This window comes from Rhinichthys klamathensis, unplaced genomic scaffold, assembly GCF_029890125.1.
Source record: "Rhinichthys klamathensis goyatoka isolate OS25496 unplaced genomic scaffold, OSU_Roscu_1.1 h1tg000080l_1, whole genome shotgun sequence".
NCBI classification, from domain to species: Eukaryota; Metazoa; Chordata; class Actinopteri; order Cypriniformes; family Leuciscidae; genus Rhinichthys; species Rhinichthys klamathensis.
The window spans coordinates 392,501-414,706 of record NW_026606622.1 but is presented as its reverse complement, the minus strand read 5'-3'; the positions used below and the strand labels follow the sequence as shown (position 1 = coordinate 414,706).

Genomic DNA, 22,206 nt, shown 5'->3' with positions numbered 1-22,206 from the left:
ATAATAGTGTTAAAGCACAGTTTTAAAAGCAGAATCACTTTTTACTACGTTAAATAAACTATTCTCGTATCTTTTTGGTCAATGTAATACGGTAAAAGCAGATTATCCGAGAATGACACGCAAAAGCAACACCGTAATATTTGTTTTGTAAAAAATGACTAAAATCATAATTATGATGATACTAAATCGAAATTATTACATTAAAAATTCGAAACTAAATTCTTACTTAAAATGTCATAGTGACAAAAAGTCGAATTAATGTCATAAAAACAATTAAAATTATTAATTAAAGGGCCAGTTCACTCAAAAATTGAAAATGATGTAATCTTTTACTCAAGTTGTTACAAACCTGTATGAATTTCTGTCTTCTGCTAAACAGAAAAGAAGATATTTTGAAGAATATGGAAAAACTAAAAAGTTTGTTCTCCAAACTATGGAAGTCAATGGTGCCTTACAACTGTTTGGTTACAAACATTATTCAAAATATCTTCTTTTTTGTTCAGCAGAACAAAGAAATGTATACAGATGTGTAATAAATGTTGACAGAATTTTACATTTGAGTGAACTATCCCTTTAAAAAGTCAATTATAACAAAAAGTTTAAATTATGACAGAACATCATAGGCTAATTGAAAAAAATGTAAAGACACCTAATATAAAATTGAACCAAAGTTACCAAAATGACATATTTAAATGTTTTTTCCTCGAAAAATAAATCGTTGACGATCACACGTTGATCTGATTGGTTACAAGGTCGTTTGTGACGTCAGAAACACCAGCGATTTCAAACCGTGTTTTTGAGACTGTCTTTGGTTCACTGCAGTTTTAAGCAGAAAATACTCAGCAATGCTGTCGACTTATGAACTTACACATGGTTTGTCTTAAAGCGTATTAAAAACACCACATAGACACATAAACAACATTAAAAGCTGGATTTTCACCACAGGAAGACTTTAATACAAATGATGATTTATCAGTTGGTTTTTATTTGATTTTGCACCTTAAAGTTGTTTTATACAGCGAATCCACACTGTAATATTTCAACTTTTTTTTGAAAATGTTCAAATCATTGGATTTACACAGCTAGGAATAACAACACACCAAAAGAGCCATGCTTTGATAAGCGTTTCTGTACAGAAAAGGTCTCCGCATTAGAGATATGAGAAGTTCAGTACACATAAGGCACCAGTTTGCGTGGCACTCGGCGACAGTACTCTCTCCAGGCGTCGCCGTGCTTCTTCAGGCACGAACCTTCGATCTCGTTTGCTCGTTGCCTCAGTAAGTGGAAGCACTGCAGCGCTGGCAAGTACGGCACAATGCTGGAGAACCCTGGAGAACAGACAGATTTATGAAGGTACATTTAAGACCTTTTTAAGACCAAGTAACATACATTTAAGAGACACCAATATGTTCTCTAAATGTAAATGTTTATGGAAAAACACTTCAGAGTTTGGAAATACATCTTCCAACATTTTAACTTTTAATTCATTTTACACACAAAAAAAAAAGTTGCTCAAAACCACTACAATATGGAAATATATTTTACTGTAATTCTGATCAAACTGCAAAAAATATTCTAAAGATTCCTAAATCAAGATACATTTACTTCAGATGTAAAATGACTTGAAATATGAAGTCTTGTTTTCTGTGAAATTTATCAAAATTAAGTTCATGACTAAAGCAAGAACAAATATCTACCAATGGGCTCAGAAAAATCTGAAGTTTTGACAGATATTTGTTCACTTAATTTTATTACATTTACTTCGTTTTACATTTGCATCTCAAGTAAATGTGTCTTGATTTAAACTTGCTTAGATATTTGTGTTGGAAACCAGTACAAAAACACTGAGAAAGTATTCATTTTTTGAATGCATGCATAATTTAATGCCATGACTTTAAGACTTTCTGCTCTGATTTAAGACTTAATTTGCAATTTGGGATTGTAAATTAAGACTTTAAGGCCTTTTTAAGGCTTGCAGAAACCCTGAAACTGATGTGAACTGATGAGTTAATGCTCGTACCGCAGGGGAGACACCAGGCAAACATCATCAGGATGTCTCCTAGATAATTAGGGTGTCGGACCCATCCGAACCATCCGGAAACCAGGAGACGTCTTCCTGACGGGCTTCGGATTGTGTGCAGACCTTTGAAAGAGACGTTGAGATCATGCATTTACTTTTATGCATGTGAGAGTTTGAGTAAAATCTCAATCTTATTCTTGGCATGCAATATAGTAAAAATGGAAACGTGGAGAAAACAAAACCCCATCACACGGATCTGAGGGCGCGGGCGCTTCGGTCTGCGCAAGCGCCGGAAGTGATCTCTCGCGCGTGTACGTCACTCATTGTTTACACAGAACAGAGATTGTAGGTAAGACAGCTAATTAAAATGGTACTAATTTGGCCTTATCCGGGATGTTTAAACCGTCGTAAAAAAAAAAAAAAAAAAAAAAAAAAAAAAAATTGTATGAGTGACGTACACGCGCGAGAGATCACTTCCGGCGCTTGAGCAGACCGAAGCGCCGGCCCCCTCAGATCACTTGGATGTGGCTGTGTTTACAAGAGGTAAAAACAATATAAATACTGTTCGTTTTCTCACACAAACCGCTCGTTTCGTGTCTTAGGCCATCAATGTGTACTTACATTTACGAGCCATTAAATCATGTTTAATTTGGACTTCTCTGTGCTGCTCTTTGAGGTGGTGACCATAGACCTGCATTATATGACTGACAGACAAGAACGGTTTGACCTAAAAATATCAAAATTGAAACTCCTGCGGAAACAAAGACACCTACATCTTGGATGCCCTTGAGGTAAGCTAAAACACACCAAAAATTTATTTCAAAGTGAACTATCCCTTTAAGACGTGCAAAAGTTCTGATTTAATTTTTTACGTCACAAATACCAGCTGTTTTAACCCTTCTGGTACAGTTCATGTGTCGCTCAAAAAATGGCCAAATGTTTTTTTTTATTATTTCAATGAAATAATTTTATTTCATTTTTTTAATTAAATATTTTTTATTTTTAGGGGATTTTGTGGTGCTATATATTTTGTGGTAAGTTATATTTATGCAGTAGTTATAACCAATTTATTAACTTTTTGAGCATTGACCTGAAAATTAAATTTCCAACTTTAACCCTTTATCGGGTGAGGAACCATATTTGGTAACTTAATCGCGCATTCAAACTAACTCTCCCCTGCCTGTTTGCGTTGTCGTATGAGCGCATATATTTCTCCTAGCCAATCAGCGAAGATCAGGCTACGTCACTGATAGTCACACCATGGCATCTGACCAATCAGAAGTTGCGCGGAGCATTTCAAACTTCAGTGTCGTTCTGGATATTGGAAAGTGAGGTTATGCGCTACTACCTACCCCCACATCAGCGCTAATAACTTCAAAACAAAAAATGGTAAGTTGATGAAACTCACACATTCTATGGTTGAATAGTTGTGCAACATGTTGAGATAGGTGTTGTTTGCATAGATTTCTTGAAAGTAGCGACATTTGTGGCATGAAAAATGGTGAGACCATATTTGATCATACGTAAGATGTTCACGTAAGATTAGCGCAAGTGATAGGAAGACCATATTTAGACATACGCCCTATGCGTATAGAAAAGCCGTACTAGGGTATTTTTTCTACAAATAATGCATTATAACCACAGTCTATGATTATAATGTAGGACAATAGTATTTACTAGTGCATTGGATGTTATCACAGGTTTGAATAACATTTTAAAGTGATCCAGTGGGAAACGTAACACATTTATAGACATTTTCAAGCCATATTGGATATTGAAATATGTGTGGTTTTGGTCAGTTTTATGACCTTTATAACAGTTTTTAATACTTATAATGATATTTTGCACTTCTTATTATATATTTACATATATTATGACAGACCAGTCCAATGTTACTCACTTATTTTTCTTATTATTTATATTTCACTAGATCTGCACTTCACTGTTACTCAACAAATAACTCAAACTGGGCTTGATATTGCCTCAAAAATGTACTCTCTGTTCTTTGCAGCTATCTACGCAAATCTTTTACGGCAAGAGGGAGACAGTTGTGCCAGCCCACCCCAGCATCAGTGATGATGAGGGCTCTGAGGAGGAAGATGATGATGTGGCAGACCCTGACTTCCTCCCAACCACCCACCAACCCACCAACTAGACACTCCAGGCCAGAGTGATATAGGCCCCTCTGCCAAGAGGTGTAATTTAATTTAAAATGTTCCTAATAATAATTTAAAATGTTCCTAAATAAATATTTTTATGTTTGTAACAAGTTTATGTGTTTTTATTATATTTTTATATATACACTTTTTAAGGGAAAAAAAATTACCCTAGACTGGCGAGGAACCATATATGGTAACTTCATTGCCCTTGATTTCCAACCTAAATTTTTTTTTTTTTTTTTTAAACTCACAAATGTTTAGAAGTCTTATAATATCCTCCAATAACACTCTATGGTTGAAATTTAGAATTTCCAAGTATTTCAATGAGTGCCCTTTTGGAGCAACAGACTGAAGTTTGGTCTCTTTTTAAAGACAAAAACGTTTTTAAAAAGTGAACTTGGAAATAGTTAGATTTACTTAGAATAGTTACATTTATTGTTATCAAAAATGCACAAAAATACCATTTTTAATTTTGATATGAAATATATATTTTCCAAAACATTATACAATTATATATACATTAACATTATATTTTACTTTGAAATTGTGATAATATCAAAGCCATAAATCTAAACAAGTTGTGCTCCGCATGTGAGGTTGATCTCTCAGTAAATGAGCGTTCAGTGAGATGTTGTTCGGCTGCAGTACCGAACGCTTCCACTAGAGGAAACTCTCATTCATTTCCAATGCGCGAAAACAATACAAGTGTGACTATTTTTCAGGACCGTTAAACCTTTTCAAATCATGTCAATGATTTTTTTGTGTGTGTGTGTGTATGTGTGTTCACACAGCAAGTGCAAAAACCTTTACCAAGTTTCTTACCATTCTGATGAAGTAAAAAAAAAAAAAAAAAAACTTAAAATTTTTCAGTCAAAAATGACCGAAGAGCACCAGAGGCCAGACTTTTATATATCCACTGTAAAAGCAAGCATGATGAGAATATGAATATGAAGATGTTACACATACTAGCGTAGGCCGGGTCGTTTGGGTTTCTGCGGAAACCGTCTTTCTGCTCGTTGGACAGGTAATAAATCAGGAAGCCAATACCTGTCAATACATTTCACTGAGTATTTTAACAAAAACTAGATTGTAATCAAGTCTACATGAATAAAATACTGTTGATAATGTTGCATTCTCATGTTTCTTTCCTAAGGCCGCGTGTCCACCAAAGCCGGCTGAAAACACAGCTTTAGCACAGCGGTTTTAGACGCTTTGCTACGATAGGAATATCCGGGTAAGTGTTCCTGGTATCTCATTTCACAGATGGTTTGTTTCTGTGTTGTTTCTATATAAAAATGTCAATACAATGTAAAGTATTTGTTTTTTAAATTATTTTGTTCTGTTATTATGCTTGTTGTCGTCATCTGTTGACGTTGAACAAACAGAATGTGGCAGTTGGTCGGTGTGGTATTAGCCCCGCCCCTCCTCCACTGTGATTGGACGGCTGGGTAAAAAGTGACAGTGATGAGCGCTGCGTTTTACCCAAACATTCTTCAACTCTCGGCGACCGGTTAAAAACGCAGAGCGCTTCAGCGTGAAAAAGACGTTCAGCGCCTCGTTACGCTCATGGCGTTTTAAAAACGCGGCGCTTCCATTGAAAACAATTGAAAAAATACGCCAGCCGCGTGAAAAAACAAACACTTTAGTGGACACACGGTCTATAAACGTGAGATCTGATGGCTGATTGATGAAGATTATAATAATAATTATTATTCTCACCGAAGAGCAGGCAGATGAACACGGCAAACAGGAAGTGGATCTGATTGGGCCTCTGAAGCAGGAAGTAAACAGGAAGACTGGAGAAGAACGGGATCCAGATGAACTCGCCCAGAATCATGATGAACCCGATCGGCTCTTCTGTGAACTCTTTGGTCGTCAGCACAGACTCCTAACCAAGCATCAGAAAAATCACACAATACAGCAGAATAACTAATAATAACAATACAATAATAACAAATTACATCAAATTTGGAAAAAATATTGGGATATTTCATAAAAGTAACCTTGGATGGAGCAAATTTTTATCCAATAACATCTAAAAAAAACGTACACGCTCAATTCAGATAGATCATGGTTTCATCCGATAACAAGTCATGCACATAAACTACGATGGAAACACATTTACTGAATGAATCCCTCAATAAACTCTTGTGACTTTGGCTCAGCTGAGGCTGTGATTGGATAACCGGTCTAATCAGCGGACCAATGGCATCGCAGCATCTCTAATGTTGGTTTGGTGTTTCTGAAAGTGTGAATGATTGGGTGTAATTCCCTCCAGAAGCGTCTCACACACACGAGTGTGTTCCCGAACACCAGCATCCGATTTCACATGTTCTGTCAGTTTCTTGGTTATTCGAACGTTAAGCAAAACATTCCATTTCCTCATTCTTCAAACATCATGAGAACGTTACTTTAGAATTTTCAGAATGATGATCACATAATAAGCCAATAAGAAATCAGTGTGGCCTGCTGACCTCATCGATGAGGAAGTCCAGTATGTAAATGAGATGAAAGACGATCACTAGCAGCAGAGAGAGAGACAGCGAGGTCTTCATCTCTACAGCGGTCAGGAGATAATTCAGATCCATCATGGCCTGCGGGACAAACACACACTCATCAGTCACCACTTCTCACTGCGCTCAGAAAACTCATGAACACACACTCACCCAGCCGATGAATCCAACCCTGACCATGAGGAAGTGTTTGACGTCGATGATGCCCAGACGAGGATCCATATTCTGACCCAGAATAAACTTCAGCAGGGGATCCGCTATAACACACACACACACCTTTGAACACCCTTGTGAGCAGTGTTGTGTGTAACTCATTACAAGTAACTTGAGATACGTAATCAGATTACTTTTTCAAGTAACTAGTAAAGTAACGCATTTCAATTTACAACAAAATATCTTTTACTTTTTCACATTTATTAAATGCAATCTCAGAATTTTACTCAACTTTTATAATTAACTATATTAAATTACACAAATATACTTTATGTATTTAATCTCACTTTATTAACCAATGTCTTTGCTGCTGACCTTCAATGATCTAATTCAACCATAATAATAAGCAAAAATTACTGTAGATTAGTTTTAGAAATAAGAGTGTTGAACTTCCTTCTCCTGTATCCTACTGTTCGTTAATCCAGAATGACAGCAGCTGAAAGGTTTGTTTGAGCGGCGCCCTCTACTGTACAGGCGTAAATATGCATTTCTTTCAGTCTGAAGGCTCGTACACACCGGGACGAATATCGGCGCCAGCGTTTTTCAACTCGTTTTTTGTGTTCACACCCAAGCGATTTTCGCTGACGATGAGCCGAGTGAACATGCAAATTCATTCCCTGACATTAGATGGCGCCCATTTGCTCTGCAATACCACTCCATAACATTCTCTTTTATCAAGGTTTTTGTAGTCGCTGTCGCGTTTGTCATATAGTTCTTTATGTTCCGACAGACCGACACCAACGAGACCAGCGGCTCTACATTCATCTCGCCTTGCATTGGCAGTGTAGACGCTACTTTGCGTATATCTTCTTCGCCGTTACGTATGTGTGCTCGGCAAGACCGTTTTGTGTTTGAGCGCCCCCAAGGTGTGTTTTACTGTAACTTCAGAAACTCCAGACACGCGAGCAAAAGCGCCAATCTCATTGGTTGGATAGTTTTTGACGCGGCGCGTCAAACAAAAAAAACGAACCCGAGGCGTTTTTTTTTATTAAAAAATGACGCTTTTACGCGTGGCGTTTTTCGCGTCGGTGTGCACACTCACATTGGCGCCCTTTGTTTAGTCACGAGGCGTTAAACGTCGGCGAACATCGGTGTGTACGAGCCTTGAGACTTATTATTTCACTTTTGGTGTGAAAGGACCTTAACATTTGTAACTTTTTTTTGTTGTTATTAAAAAACAAATGAGCCCAGGTGAGAAAAAGTAACGCATTACTTTCCATAAAAAGTAACTAAATAACGCAATTAGTTACTTTTTTGGGGAGTAACGCAATATTGTAATGCATTACTTTTAAAAGTAACTTTCCCCAACACTGCTTGTGAGTACACTGGCGTTTAGTGTGTGTGAGGTGTGTCGCACCTGTGTTGTCGTAGTGCACCAGTGCGGAGGCGTGTGTGTTGATGGGACGCAGGTACAGCGCCAGGCTGAGCAGAAGAGAGACGGCCATGCCAGCGCTGACCAGAGAGAAGATCCGGTCCGTCACGGCTCCGGCCCGCAGGGCCCCACAGAACCACAGCGCCGACAACAGAGCCGCGCTCAGCAGGAACGCATACAGACCTGCAGCAGAACCCTGAAACATGCTCAACTCATCCAGAAACATGCATATAGTGTATATATGAGGTGATTTGTGTTCAATCTCCTACCGTTGAGTTTGTATTTTAAACGCTTTCCATTACAGCCCATCTTGCCTTCTGTCACCTGCATAGAAGAGGATGAATGAATAATAGACAACTGGTTAACACAGGAAAGCTGATGTTTCGGGTCTCACCTGTCCCACAGGTAGATGATAGAGCGCCCCCTGCAGGACGGTGAACAGCAGAACCACACACACAGATGTCCAGTCCCAGATGGACCCGCCAGAACCCAGCAAAACCCAGTCAGAGGAGGAGCGACAGCAGTCCAGCAGAGCTATGAGAGAAACACCCAACAACACACACACCAGAGACAGATCTGACACACACACACACACACAGAGACACACAGAGACACACACACAGACACACACACACACACACAGACACACACACAGAGACACACACAGAGACACACACACACACACACACACACACACACACACACACACACAGAGAGAGACACACACAGACAGACACACACACACACACACACACACATTAGTCATTAAAAGCACAATTGATAACTAATTGTTAATACAAATAAGTATCTCTGGATACATTTAATATTTGATATATTTTTATATTATAAATCAGTGTATAATGGTTTATGAGCATGCACATTGAAAAAGCAAATGCATGACTTATAACTTATAAGTAATAATAAAATTAGTATAAATGTAACCATTACTGTTCTAATAATGCAGTCTTAATAAATATTATTATTATTATTTATAGAATAGTAATACTTACTTTTAAATAAGTATAAATGGGGCTAAAATGCATTATAAGCATGGTCTTCATTGAAAGTCTTACCAGAAAAACTATGGCACTTAATATTGTGAAAAGCGCTATGCAAATAAATGTGAATTGAATTGAAAAATGTGAACTTACGGATGTTGTTCCATTTACTGTGGACCTGAACGACACCTTTGCCTTCATCATCCTCATCCTCGAGCTTCAGTCTGTGTGATCCGTTCCTGTGCGGCTACAGGACAGCCCGAAGTGTGTGAATAAATACAGAGCGAATCTGGATTAAACACATGATTTCATTTCACAAGCTCACCTGATGTTCCTGTGCATGAATGAACTCGTCCAAAACCATCGTGCCAACTCAAATGTGATCTCTAACACTGATGTTCACGAAAGACTGAGGTTTTTATGCTTCAGCTGTTACTACACACACACACACACACACACACACACACACTACTGACGCAACACACAGCGAAACTCGCAATAGCAGAGAACGTTCAACGGACGGTCGTGTTGAGTTGCACTAACTTCCCTCATTCTGAAGGAAAGATCTGATGAAAACCTCAAACACTTCATTAAGCCGCCATGCAAATCCCCAGGAACTCTGGCTAACGTTCTTCTGACAAAGTTACGAACGTTAATGGAACGTTTGTTCAAAGTTATCTGGCCTTATAATCATATTTTAGCTGGACGTTCCATCTAACGGTTTTTAAATGTTACTAGTTTCAGAACGTTCAGAGAACATTCAAAATTGACGTTCCCATGATGTTTGCAGAAAATGGAATATTCCCTTAACGGTCGCATATAACGTTTTTAAACCATTTAAAACAACTAAAACGTTTTGAACGTTCCCTAGTGAAAAAAGTATACTTTATTGTATTTGAAATATATTCCCCTTTTCAATAGCACATAGCAAATATACTAACAATATACTATAAAAAAATATACTAACAATTTTTGTTTTACTATCTTTCCATATTAAAGGTATATTAGCATCATGCTTTACCCCTTTTTTTCAAAATACAACTTTTAACACTTTAAAATAATTGTACTTTAGTATATTTTCTAAAAATATAATTGAAGTGAAAATTCTGTTTTTTTTTTTTTAAGTGTAGCCTATTTATTTGCACTTTACTTAAAAATATATTTTAGGTATATTTGAACTGTGTGCTAAAAATGATCATTGTAACCATGCATTAAAAGTATACTTATTAACAATAGTATATTGTACAAAGTTTAGCTTTAGCTAAATAATGTTATTTTATTAATGTGCATTTGTTATTGAAGACAACGTGTGCAATTTGTAGTATTTGGAATAAGCCAAATGTATTATATACTTTTTACTCAAATATAATAGCCTACACTAATGGTTATTGCTTGTATGATTCGAAGACACTCGTAATTAATTTGTAATGTACTCATAACACAAATAAAGTACACTTTAATATCACTAATCAAGCATGTAATTAGTCCCTGCACAAAAAGTATATACTTGAAGTTGTTCCAACAGCACACAAAAGTACACTAAATACACTTAAAGTGATGCTTTACTACAATTGAATTACAACTAAAATATACTTAGTATAAAATTAGTTGTTCCAAAATAGCACACTTCAAGTTAACTAATCATTAACACTTGAAGTATACTGAATTAGTCTGGCTGCAAGTATATGGAGCTAGAAATGTGTCTTTATTACATGCAAGAAAATAAATGATCTAAGAGAAAAAAAAAGTTTGAGAAAAAGTTCTCACTGATAGCAAAAAAGCATTTCATGAGAGAAAAAATAATATTTGAGAGAAAAAGTTTTCATACCAATAGCAAAAAATAATGTTTGAGACTAAAAGTCTTGAGAGAAAGTATTTTCTCATAGAACATACAAAAATATAAATTCGAAATTTTTTTAATTATTTCTGAGAACAAAAATCTCTCAAAATACTTTGAACCCCCCCCTCCCCCCCCCCCCCCCCCTCCCCCTCCCCCTCAAAACCAAGTATACTTAGCATATTTTTTTCACAAGGGTTATTAATGTTCTCAAAATGTTATCACAAAACCAAAGGGGAAAAGCAACAAAATATTTTAGTTGGACGTTCCATCTAACGTTTTTTTCTTTCTAGTTTTAGAACGTTCAGAGAATGTTGTTTGCAAACATCGGATATTTCGATATATAGTTCAGTCAGATAAAAATATTGCATAACTTATTGGGAATTTTAGCACTACTTTGGTTAATTAAAAGTGATCATTGGTGTAAGTCATTACAAATAACAATGCAATGCTCGAGTATTTGATGTTTTAATAACAGACTCCCTTATACAAACTGTATATTGTGATATTGTTGGCCACGTCACCAGACTCAGGCATATAACCGTGTGCTAAATAAAAACACATGCAGTGGAGATTCAATGATCTTAAAGGAAAGCGGTGTGGAGGAATGGATTCTCCCATGAAACCGTCCTTTTTCATACATTGACGAGGCGCTGTCATCTTTTGGATACACACACACACACACACACTACAATGAGACAAAACATCGGTCAGAACTGGATGCATTTGCAAAAAAATAAATAAAAAACGAATGGATGGTATTATTAAAGCAGTATTTTAAAAAACGAACAATAAAAATACACAAAATGTTCCAACATCCACTAATTGGTCCATTGCATTTCTCAAGTTAACAGCAAAAACAATGACAACGCTACAGTCATACAAAACAAAAGTCCCAAAATATCTGAGATAAAAAATTATAATAATAATAATAAACACAAATGAGACTTAAGTGTTAAGCATACATACTGTCAGGGGTAAAACACTGTTTTTTCACATAATATTCAGTGATTAGCTGGGAATGATCGCATATTCAGTAGCTTGGCCTTTGTCTAAAACACCTGTAGGAGAAGAAACGTTCACTAAAGCAGCCGAAATCACATGATGTAACTCATTCAGGGCAATGAGAGTGTTATTCTACGCAGACGTCTAGAAAGACTCAATGTCCTCAAATATGGATCATCACATCCTAGCATCACACTACTGAGTGTTCACTACAGAGAAAACATCTGTTCGTTAGTCAGGATCATAAACTTCCAGCTAACAGGGGATGTTCTCTCTAAGTTAAGAGCAAACGCTCTTCCAGTAACGTTAAAAGAACGTTCGTTCAAAGTTATCTGGTCTCGAAACATTAGATCAAAAATAAAATTCATGAAACATATTTTTTTAGTTGGACGTTCGTCTAACGTTTTTTAAATAGAACGTTCAAAGAAAATTCTAAAGTAACGTTCTCATGATGTTTGAAGAATGAGGAAATGGAATGTTTTGCTTAACGTTCGAATAACCAAGAAACTGACAGAACATGTGAAATCCATTGACATATTCTATACCGAACACCTTAGCTGTGTTTCCATCCAAAGGTACAAAAGTTTGCACAAAAATTGGAATATGGCATAAAACATTTGCACATAAAGCAGCGTTTCCATCCCATGTGTTCAAGAGGACAAAATCATCACTTCCTGGTGCAGAATATCAGTAATAAACTAAAGTTTCTGCAATCGGGCTTTTTTCCCTCCATCATAAACGAGTGTGTGTCGAGCGTCAGACGAAACACAGTAAGCGCCGTCGTGTTCTCTAGCGTTCGGATGCTGGTGTTCGGGAACACACTCGTGTGTGTGAGACGCTTCTGGAGGGAATTACACCCAATCATTCTGATCACACACTTTCAGAAACACCAAACCAACATTAGAGATTGGTCCGCTGGTCAATCAATCAATCAATCAATCAATCAATCAATGTTCAAAAATGATCCACCTCAATTGAGTGTGTACGTTTTTTAAAACTTGTGCGCATCTTGGCGTTTCCATCAAGCGTTTTTATATGCGATATCCCAAAAATAGGTGGATGGAAATACAGCTATTGAATGCAGATTGGTTACTTCTGTTAACGTGATTTTTAAAAGCTGATCTTCTTAATGGGAATTATCGAATTGCCGTTTGATACAACATTGTCCTTTCGAGAAGTCTGCATGACGTAATACACACTTCACATTAGTGATCCAGATTTCTGAAAATAGTCAAGCTCAAATCAACATGTCAATGTGCAAAATTTTGCAAGAGGCATAGCAGGTGTAAGGGATAGCGCCTACTCCGTGCTACAAGAGTTAACCGTGGCGAGAAGTTCTCTCTTCGATTGCATCTGACTCGCGTTCAACAAGGCAAATTTCAAGAGCTTTAAACAGTCACGTGAACACGGCGCGATTTCATTCAGCTGTGACGTTCTTTTGCTTGGCAAAAACTTCGCAAATGTATAAAATCTTGCTTTCGCGTTATTGCCATTTCTAGACAACATTAACCTTGTTAATCTCTCCAATCTCTCTAATCTATGAAGTGGAAAAGTCGTCTAGCGGTTGGACGAATGTACGCAACTCTCAATGGCAAAGCAAAAGATGCACTTTCCCATCTGTCAGCTCATGAAGCACTAGCACACAAGAACAATAAATCATCAATCCCCCTACAATCTGCAAAACATTCAATGCATCTGTCGCAATGTACAATATAGGATCTTCATATATTAGTTATTCGAGTTTATTATTCCATTATAGAGTAGTCTGAATATGTACAATAGAAGACTCAATGATGAAATAAATAAATAGAAAGTGAAATGGCCGTGGCTTTCGCAGTGTTATTCGCTAAAGACGAGGCTAGCGGGGTTCCTGCAAAGAAGAGTCTCGATCTTCGATCGTTTGCAGTCTGTCTGTGCCTCATGGTCCCGTGTGCATTTACATGTGACGTTAATGTGCAACTAAAGCGTGGATGGAGGACACGTGTGTGTGTAACACTGGCTCCTGGCTCTCGGGGTGAGGCTTCGGCTATACGACGGTCCCGCTCGGCGAGTTTCCATTCTGTGCTGACAGCGGTTGAGACGGATGCTGGAGCAAAAACACAAGAAACAGACTGTAAAGCAAATCTACTGGATTTTATACAAAATGTATATTTTACAAAATAATTTGGAACCTAAAATTGGTACAAAATCAAAGTCATGTCTAAGCAATTTGTGTTCCAAATTTCAAGTTGATATCATAAAAAATTAGCTCAAATAGTAGCTTGCAACGCCAAGGTCATGGGTTCGATTCCCAGGGAAAGCAAGAAATGATAAGAATGTGAATGTGTACCTTGACATGAGATGCAAGTCGCTTTGGATAAAAGCGTCTGCCAAATGCATAAATGTACATGTAAAAATTGAGGTTGTGTGAGATTTTGTTTAGGCGCAGTACCAACAATAGCCACCGCACCGTTTGATGCGCACAAATATGTCACAATATCACCACAAAACAGCAGCTAAATATTGAACATTTAATCTATGTTTCATCTTGATGTTTTCCTTTTGTTTAAATTTGTTTAAATTTCTATTTATGGTCTAGGTGTTTACAGGCTTGCTAAATCAAACATAGTACCTTTTTAAGCATGTGCTTAAAGACCTTAAAGTGCTCGAATCCCATTAATCGCTGCTTTCATAAATATATATTTTTTTCCTCTCATTTGGCGCATTGCACGTGTATTTTGAAGTGTGCCGTTTAGATCGGGACTCACCGCTTTGCCGGGTCGAGCCCAAGTGCAGATGAGGCCCTCCTGGCACGCGGTGATGATGCAGTCGTTCATGAACACGAGTACAGTGAGTCGCTCGTGGGCGATTTTCTTGCACACTAGCGGCTCCAGCAGCGGCACCTCGTTCATGCGCGGACACAGCGTGGTTCCCAAGACCTTAGCGCCGTCTAGCCGGTTGCTACGCGGCGCCACGTTGATCTTATCGTTGCTTTTGCTGATGTTTCCGAGGCTGTGGTAGCGCTTGTGCTCCTTTTCGCCTCCAACCCCGGATTTGTCCGATTTGCGCTCTTGCAGCGATAGCGTAGCGAAGCGTCCGATGCTAAACGGCGTAGTTCCTCCAGCGGCGGCAGCGCCTCCGCTAACCGCGTTGCTCTCCGTCGCCCCCTGGGTTTTTGAGGTGTTTGCGACGGCAGGGTGCGGAAGTGAATTTGAGCGCGACAGCGAACGAGGTAAAGGTAGCGGTAACGTAGACGTCTGATGGGGGGGATGATGATGGCCTTCGACTACGCCACTTCCGCTAGTGATGTTTAACGCCGTGGATGTCGCAACGGTGGAGCCGAAGGTGTTCGTAAGCGCTCGGGAAAGCGGAAGTCGCGGATATAGCACGTCATCCGTAAGATCCCACAAACAGAATTGCGTGTCTTGCCCGACGGATCCGAAGCGGTAGGATACGGATGAAGCACCACCTTTTGAGCTGTGCCGCGAGAGGCGTGATAGCGTGCTGCTAGTGCGCACGCGTGCGAAGTGTAGCGCCCCCGGCTGGAGATCCTCCTCGCTCCCGCTGAGCTCCATCGGCTCCATCGGATCGTCGTCCTCTAGGTTAGTGGTAAACGGGTCGAACGCCACAACGTTAACCCAAGACTTGTGACCGTGTCCGCGCGCGACGACTCGGCTTTCCGCGAACGACCACACCGTCACTAGATCGTCTTCTCCGCCGGTTGCTAAGTACTTCCCGTCGGGGCTCCAGGACACGCAGAGCAACCCTCCAAAGTAGCTTTTCATGACTCCCTGAAGCTCCATGGAGTCGAAGTGGAAGACGCGGAGGCAGCCGTCCTGTCCGACACACGCTACGTGAACGCCGTCGGGCGAGAACGCGAACTCGTTCAGGCCTCCCTCGCCGACCACCCAGCGGAGTAACGGGTTGCGGGGGGTTTTAGTCTTGCAGGAGTAGACGGAGAAGCCCTCGCCCTGGCGGAGGAGGCAGTACTGAGGCGCCGTGGTCCCGCACGGATGCTCCACGTTGTAGAGGTAAAGGTGACCGCTAGCGTGAGACGCCAGGAAGAGGTTCTCAGACTTGGGCAGCCATTTTAGACACGTCACTTTTGATTTGTCAATCAGTCTCTAGGGGGAGAAATCACACAATATCAGCAACCGACGATATGAAAATCATACACAGACATTTATGATGTAAATATAACTTTCTTTTCATCAAAGAATACTGGAAAATACAATGTATCACGGTTTCCTCAAAAATATGAGGGAGCACAACTGTTTTCAACAACGATAATAATCATAAATGTATGAAATATGAAAATTATACACTGACATTGTCATCTCTTTTTTTCATCAAAGAATCCTGGAAAAATAACATGTATGACCGTTTTCACCAACAGGTTTTCAACATTGATAATAAAAAACGGTCGCCTTTGTCGCCATTGGCTTTTGGCTCACTTAGTTGGGGACATTTAATTTAATATTCAACAATGTTATTGATCTGCCTGCATTGACACCATTATATGAGAGCTGATCTGAGCTGGACGATGACATCACGGTTTACTGCATACACCTACTGTATATATATGATCTAAATTAATAACTTTTTACAACAAAAATGAACCATCACTGAACTTAATCTGGACTGTGATGCTATTTTTTTTCTGGAAACAAACTTTGCTGCATTATTTTCCTGTTATCTCTAACACTCTGTATTGTAAAAATCGCTATATAATATATAAATAAATAAAGGTGACTTGACTTGATAATAATCATAAATGTTTCTTGAGCATCAGATCCTCATATTAGAGTGATTTCTGAAGGATCATGTGACACTGAAGACTGGAGTAATGATGCTGAAAATACAGCTTTGATCACAGGAATAAATTACACTTTACTGTATATTCACATAGCAAACAGCTGATTTACATTACAATAATATTTCACTGTTTTTACTGTATATTTTGATCAAATAAATGCAGTCTTGGTGAGCAGAAGACACATTTATATATATATATGTGTGTGTGTGTGTGTGACAGAAGCTCTTAAAAACATGTCAAATCACATTGCATCTCAAAATCAAAAGAAATGTCACATTACACACTTCACCTTCAATAGTCATGAAAATATCTTATGTCCTAAATAAAAAGTTTTACATGTAAAATAATCTTTTCAGAACATATACTCTTTCCCCATAAGAGTATTTCCTGCTAATGAAGACCCAATAAGAAGCCACACACCACTGAAGTAAAGTTACTTTCAATTCAACATTATTGTGAGTTGTAAAAACAAAAGGTCAAGTAATAAAGACTGCGAGTAAGAGCTTTCATGCTTTGAGGAGATTGAAAAATACAAACTGCCACAAGGAAATTACTAAATATTTGTGGCTGTTTGCAAGGTTATGATCTAAAGAGTGTTCCTGTTTTCATATCACTGATGTAGAAACATGATGTCAGAACCCACAGGACATGTGTGACGTTCGCTGAACTAAACATCGACGGACCAGGATCGTCGAAACTGTTCGGCATGGACAAATATGAAAACAGGGATGGTAGAATTATGAAAATAAATCATCACTGGCCAAATCAGGACTGTACAGATTCTATATAGAATAGAACCTTAAAGGGTTCCGACAGACGCATCATATTTAGAACCTTTAGTGGTTCCCATAATGGGATCATTTTGTGGATTAAGTACATTTTTTAATTGTTTAATTCAATTCTATAAATTAAGCAGCTTGTAAACATACCTTATCACTAGAAAATGTTTAAATAACCAGTTAAACATGAAATTATGCTTTCATTTAAAGTCCCCCTGTGGTGAAAATAAAAACAGCTTTTAAATGTTGTTTATGTGTGTATATGGTGTTTTTAATACGCTTTAATACAAACCATGTGTCAGTTCATAAGTCGACAGCATTGCTGAGTATTTTCTGCTTAAAACTGCAGTGAACCAAAGACAGTCTCAAAAACACGGTTTGAAATTCGCTGGTGTTTCTGACGTCACAAACGACCTTGTAACCAATCAGATCAACGTGTGATCGTCAACCAGTGGATCTCTGAGCTGAGGGAGTGAGTGGAGGCGGGGCTCATTTGCATATTCATAGAATCGCGCATACTAAATGAGGAAAGGGTGTCGAGTTACATTCAAGATATTTTAAGGCCCTTTTTAAGGAAAAAAATGCTTAAATATGTCATTTTGGTGATCAAAGATGAGTTTTAAGGGATACAATGATAGACTACAGGGGGCTTTAAGACGTCTCTCCTTATATAGAACATGTTACGAGTCCTATTTAGACCCTTCATGTCTAAGAGTGTAACATCAGTGACTCAATAATGCAGATGTGTAATGAGTGTTCTCCTGTGCTCACCTCCTCGTTGAAGAGCTTGCTGGTCTCCTTCTTGATGGGGTCGAGGTACTGCACCTGTCCTGCGGAGAAGCCCACGATCAGAGCCACGCTGTCGGCGGTGGCCGAGTACTGGTTAAAGTCGTGGCACGTGGGCTGAGTTCCCTTATAGATGCGCTTGTCTATCGGCTTGCTGAGATCCACCGCCTGCAAACACACACAGATCCACAGGTTTATGTCTTTATTTGTATACACTGCAGAAATGATGTTCTTCCTCAGTGTTTCTGTCATGTTTTCCAGCGCAAATATCTAAAGATTCTTAAATCAAGATGCATTTACTGGAGAGGCAGAGCGACTGCTGAATGTGTGCTGAGTTTGTGCTTAAAACAAGAACAAATAATCAGTGTGGTCAGAAAAATAATCATATTTTTCTCTTTCAATTAAGATTATTTTTCGAACCACATTGACAGATATTTATTCTTGTTTTAAGCACAAACTCACTTCATCTTGATACATTTTTCAGTAAACAAGACTTAATATCTTCAGTCTTCAGTAAATTGATTTAAGAATGTTTAGATATTTGAGAGCGGGATGGGGATTTCTTCCGTTTTAATTTTAATTTTAGGTTAAACCTTTAGTCATTTTGTTATGGAAGCTTGTTTCCGTCGCAGAATAAAAAATAAAAAAGTAATTCTGACTTTTTATCTAATAATTCTGACTTCATTTCTTGCAATTGTGAGTTTATATCCTGCAATTCTAACTTTGTTCTCAGAATTGTGAGATATAAACTCAAAAAGTCATAATTACTTTTTTTATTTGTTGCTTCTGTGGCGATAATCCATATTTAATTATATTGTAAAATTTGAACATCTAACACATTTTTTGTTCAAATGTGCAAACAACAACTTGTCTTTTTAAATACATATAATTATGAAAACATGATGGGAGTCTCTGACCAGATCAAGAGGATAAACAAAACAAAACAACATCAACACTAGAAGAACTCAGGGTCGAGTGTGACATCTTGTGGTGGTTCAGTGGCCACTAAAACCAGTGTAAAAGCATTTCAAGGACTGGACACTGTTTATGTCCATCATAAACCAATGACCATCACAAAACTGATACTGAAAGCTTGCATATGCATTTGAGAATTTAAATCTAACATAACGAGAGTCTTGCATAAAGATTTCAATGTGATACTCTTGATCTCGCACTTCATCATCATCATCATCATCATCATCATCAATCAGCAAATGTTATATAGAAGTGCTGTTACATTGTAGCGGTTACATTAAAGCGCCGTTACATTAAAGCGCCGTTACATTAAAGCTCCGTTACATTAAAGCGCCGTTACATTAAAGCGCCGTTACATTAAAGCGCCGTTACATTAAAGAGCCGTTACATTGTAGCGGTTACATTAAAGCGCCGTTACATTAAAGAGCCGTTACATTAAAGCGCCGTTACATTAAAGAGCCGTTACATTAAAGCGCCGTTACATTAAAGAGCCGTTACATTGTAGCGGTTACATTAAAGCGCCGTTACATTAAAGTGCCGTTACATTAAAGAGCCGTTACATTAAAGCGCCGTTACATTAAAGAGCCGTTACATTAAAGCGCCGTTACATTAAAGAGCCGTTACATTAAAGCGCCGTTACATTAAAGCGCCGTTACATTAAAGAGCCGTTACATTAAAGCGGCGTTACATTAAAGCGCCGTTACATTAAAGCGCCGTTACATTAAAGCGCCGTTACATTAAAGCGCCGTTACATTAAAGCGCCGTTACATTAAAGAGCCGTTACATTAAAGCGCCGTTACATTAAAGCGCCGTTACATTAAAACGCTGTTACATTAAAGCGCCGTTACATTAAAGCGCCGTTACATTAAAGCGCCGTTACATTAAAGCGCCGTTACATTAAAGCGCCGTTACATTAAAGTTCCGTTACATTAAAGCGCCGTTACATTAAAGTTCCGTTACATTAAAACGCCGTTACATTAAAGCGCCGTTACATTAAAGCGCCGTTACATTAAAGCTCCGTTACATTAAAGTTCCGTTACATTAAAGCGACGTTACATTAAAGCGGCGTTACATTAAAGAGCCGTTACATTAAAGCGCCGTTACATTAAAGCGCCGTTACATTAAAGCGACGTTACATTAAAGCGCCGTTACATTAAAGTTCCGTTACATTAAAGTTCCGTTACATTAAAGCGACGTTACATTAAAGCGGCGTTACATTAAAGAGCCGTTACATTAAAGCGCCGTTACATTAAAGCGCCGTTACATTAAAACGGCGTTACATTAAAGCGCCGTTACATTAAAACGCCGTTACATTAAAGCGCCGTTACATTAAAGCGCCGTTACATTAAAGCGCCGTTACATTAAAGTTCCGTTACATTAAAGCGCCGTTACATTAAAGCGCCGTTACATTAAAGCGCCGTTACATTAAAGCGACGTTACATTAAAGCGGCGTAACATTAAAGAGCCGTTACATTAAAGAACCGTTACATTAAAGCGATGTTACATTAAAGAGCCGTTACATTAAAGCGACGTTACATTAAAGCGACGTTACATTAAAGCGACGTTACATTAAAGCGACGTTACATTAAAGAGCCGTTACATTAAAGAGCCGTTACATTAAAGCGACGTTACATTAAAGCGACGTTACATTAAAGCGCCGTTACATTAAAGAGCCGTTACATTAAAGCGCCGTTACATTAAAGCGCCGTTACATTAAAGAGCCGTTACATTAAAGCGACGTTACATTAAAGCGACGTTACATTAAAGCGATGTTACATTAAAGAGCCGTTACATTAAAGCGCCGTTACATTAAAGCGCCGTTACATTAAAGCGCCGTTACATTAAAGCGCCGTTACATTAAAGCGCCGTTACATTAAAGAGCCGTTACATTAAAGCGGCGTTACATTAAAGCGGCGTTACATTAAAGCGGCGTTACATTAAAGCGGCGTTACATTAAAGAGCCGTTACATTAAAGCGCCGTTACATTAAAGCGCCGTTACATTAAAGTTCCGTTACATTAAAGCGACGTTACATTAAAGCGGCGTTACATTAAAGCGCCGTTACATTAAAGAGCCGTTACATTAAAGCGCCGTTACATTAAAGCGCCGTTACATTAAAGAGCCGTTACATTAAAGCGACGTTACATTAAAGCGCCGTTACATTAAAGCGACGTTACATTAAAGCGGCGTTACATTAAAGCGACGTTACATTAAAGCGACGTTACATTAAAGAGCCGTTACATTAAAGCGCCGTTACATTAAAGCGCCGTTACATTAAAGCGCCGTTACATTAAAGAGCCGTTACATTAAAGCGGCGTTACATTAAAGCGGCGTTACATTAAAGCGACGTTACATTAAAGCGGCGTTACATTAAAGCGACGTTACATTAAAGCGGCGTTACATTAAAGAGCCGTTACATTAAAGCGCCGTTACATTAAAGCGCCGTTACATTAAAACGGCGTTACATTAAAGCGCCGTTACATTAAAACGCCGTTACATTAAAGCGCCGTTACATTAAAGCGCCGTTACATTAAAGCGCCGTTACATTAAAGTTCCGTTACATTAAAGCGCCGTTACATTAAAGTTCCGTTACATTAAAGCGACGTTACATTAAAGCGGCGTTACATTAAAGAGCCGTTACATTAAAGAGCCGTTACATTAAAGCGATGTTACATTAAAGCGCCGTTACATTAAAGCGGCGTTACATTAAAGAGCCGTTACATTAAAGAGCCGTTACATTAAAGAGCCGTTACAT

The 22,206-nt window shown here is 38.4% G+C and overlaps 2 protein-coding genes across 3 annotated transcripts in view; both read right to left on the bottom strand.

The window, feature by feature from the left end:
- Positions 1–1,082: 1,082 nt before the first annotated feature.
- si:ch1073-429i10.1 (delta(14)-sterol reductase TM7SF2) lies at positions 1,083–9,698 on the bottom strand. 2 transcript variants are annotated; one of them, XM_056251269.1, is made up of 11 exons: positions 9,601–9,698; positions 9,429–9,522; positions 8,672–8,853; positions 8,547–8,601; positions 8,263–8,460; positions 6,846–6,949; positions 6,654–6,773; positions 5,899–6,067; positions 5,146–5,226; positions 2,021–2,143; positions 1,083–1,328 (listed from the first exon to the last, which is right to left on the bottom strand). In XM_056251269.1, exons 1-11 carry the CDS (start codon positions 9,637–9,639, stop codon positions 1,168–1,170), a joined length of 1,326 nt encoding a protein of 441 aa, XP_056107244.1. In that variant the 5' UTR covers positions 9,640–9,698; the 3' UTR covers positions 1,083–1,167. The 2 variants fall into 2 exon arrangements, with proteins under 2 accessions (XP_056107244.1, XP_056107245.1); XM_056251270.1 differs by lacking the exon at positions 5,146–5,226.
- Positions 9,699–13,644: 3,946 nt separating this feature from the next.
- The window catches only part of zmp:0000000529 (WD repeat-containing protein 20), an 11,360-nt gene continuing 2,798 nt past the window's right edge, over positions 13,645–22,206 (bottom strand). The window contains exons 2-4 of the mRNA XM_056251267.1: positions 18,463–18,645; positions 14,865–16,220; positions 13,645–14,203 (exon numbers count right to left, since the gene is read on the bottom strand). Of these exons, the coding sequence (XP_056107242.1) occupies positions 14,144–14,203; positions 14,865–16,220; positions 18,463–18,645 (1,599 nt within the window). The 3' untranslated portion in view covers positions 13,645–14,143. The remainder of the gene's footprint in view (positions 14,204–14,864; positions 16,221–18,462; positions 18,646–22,206) is intronic.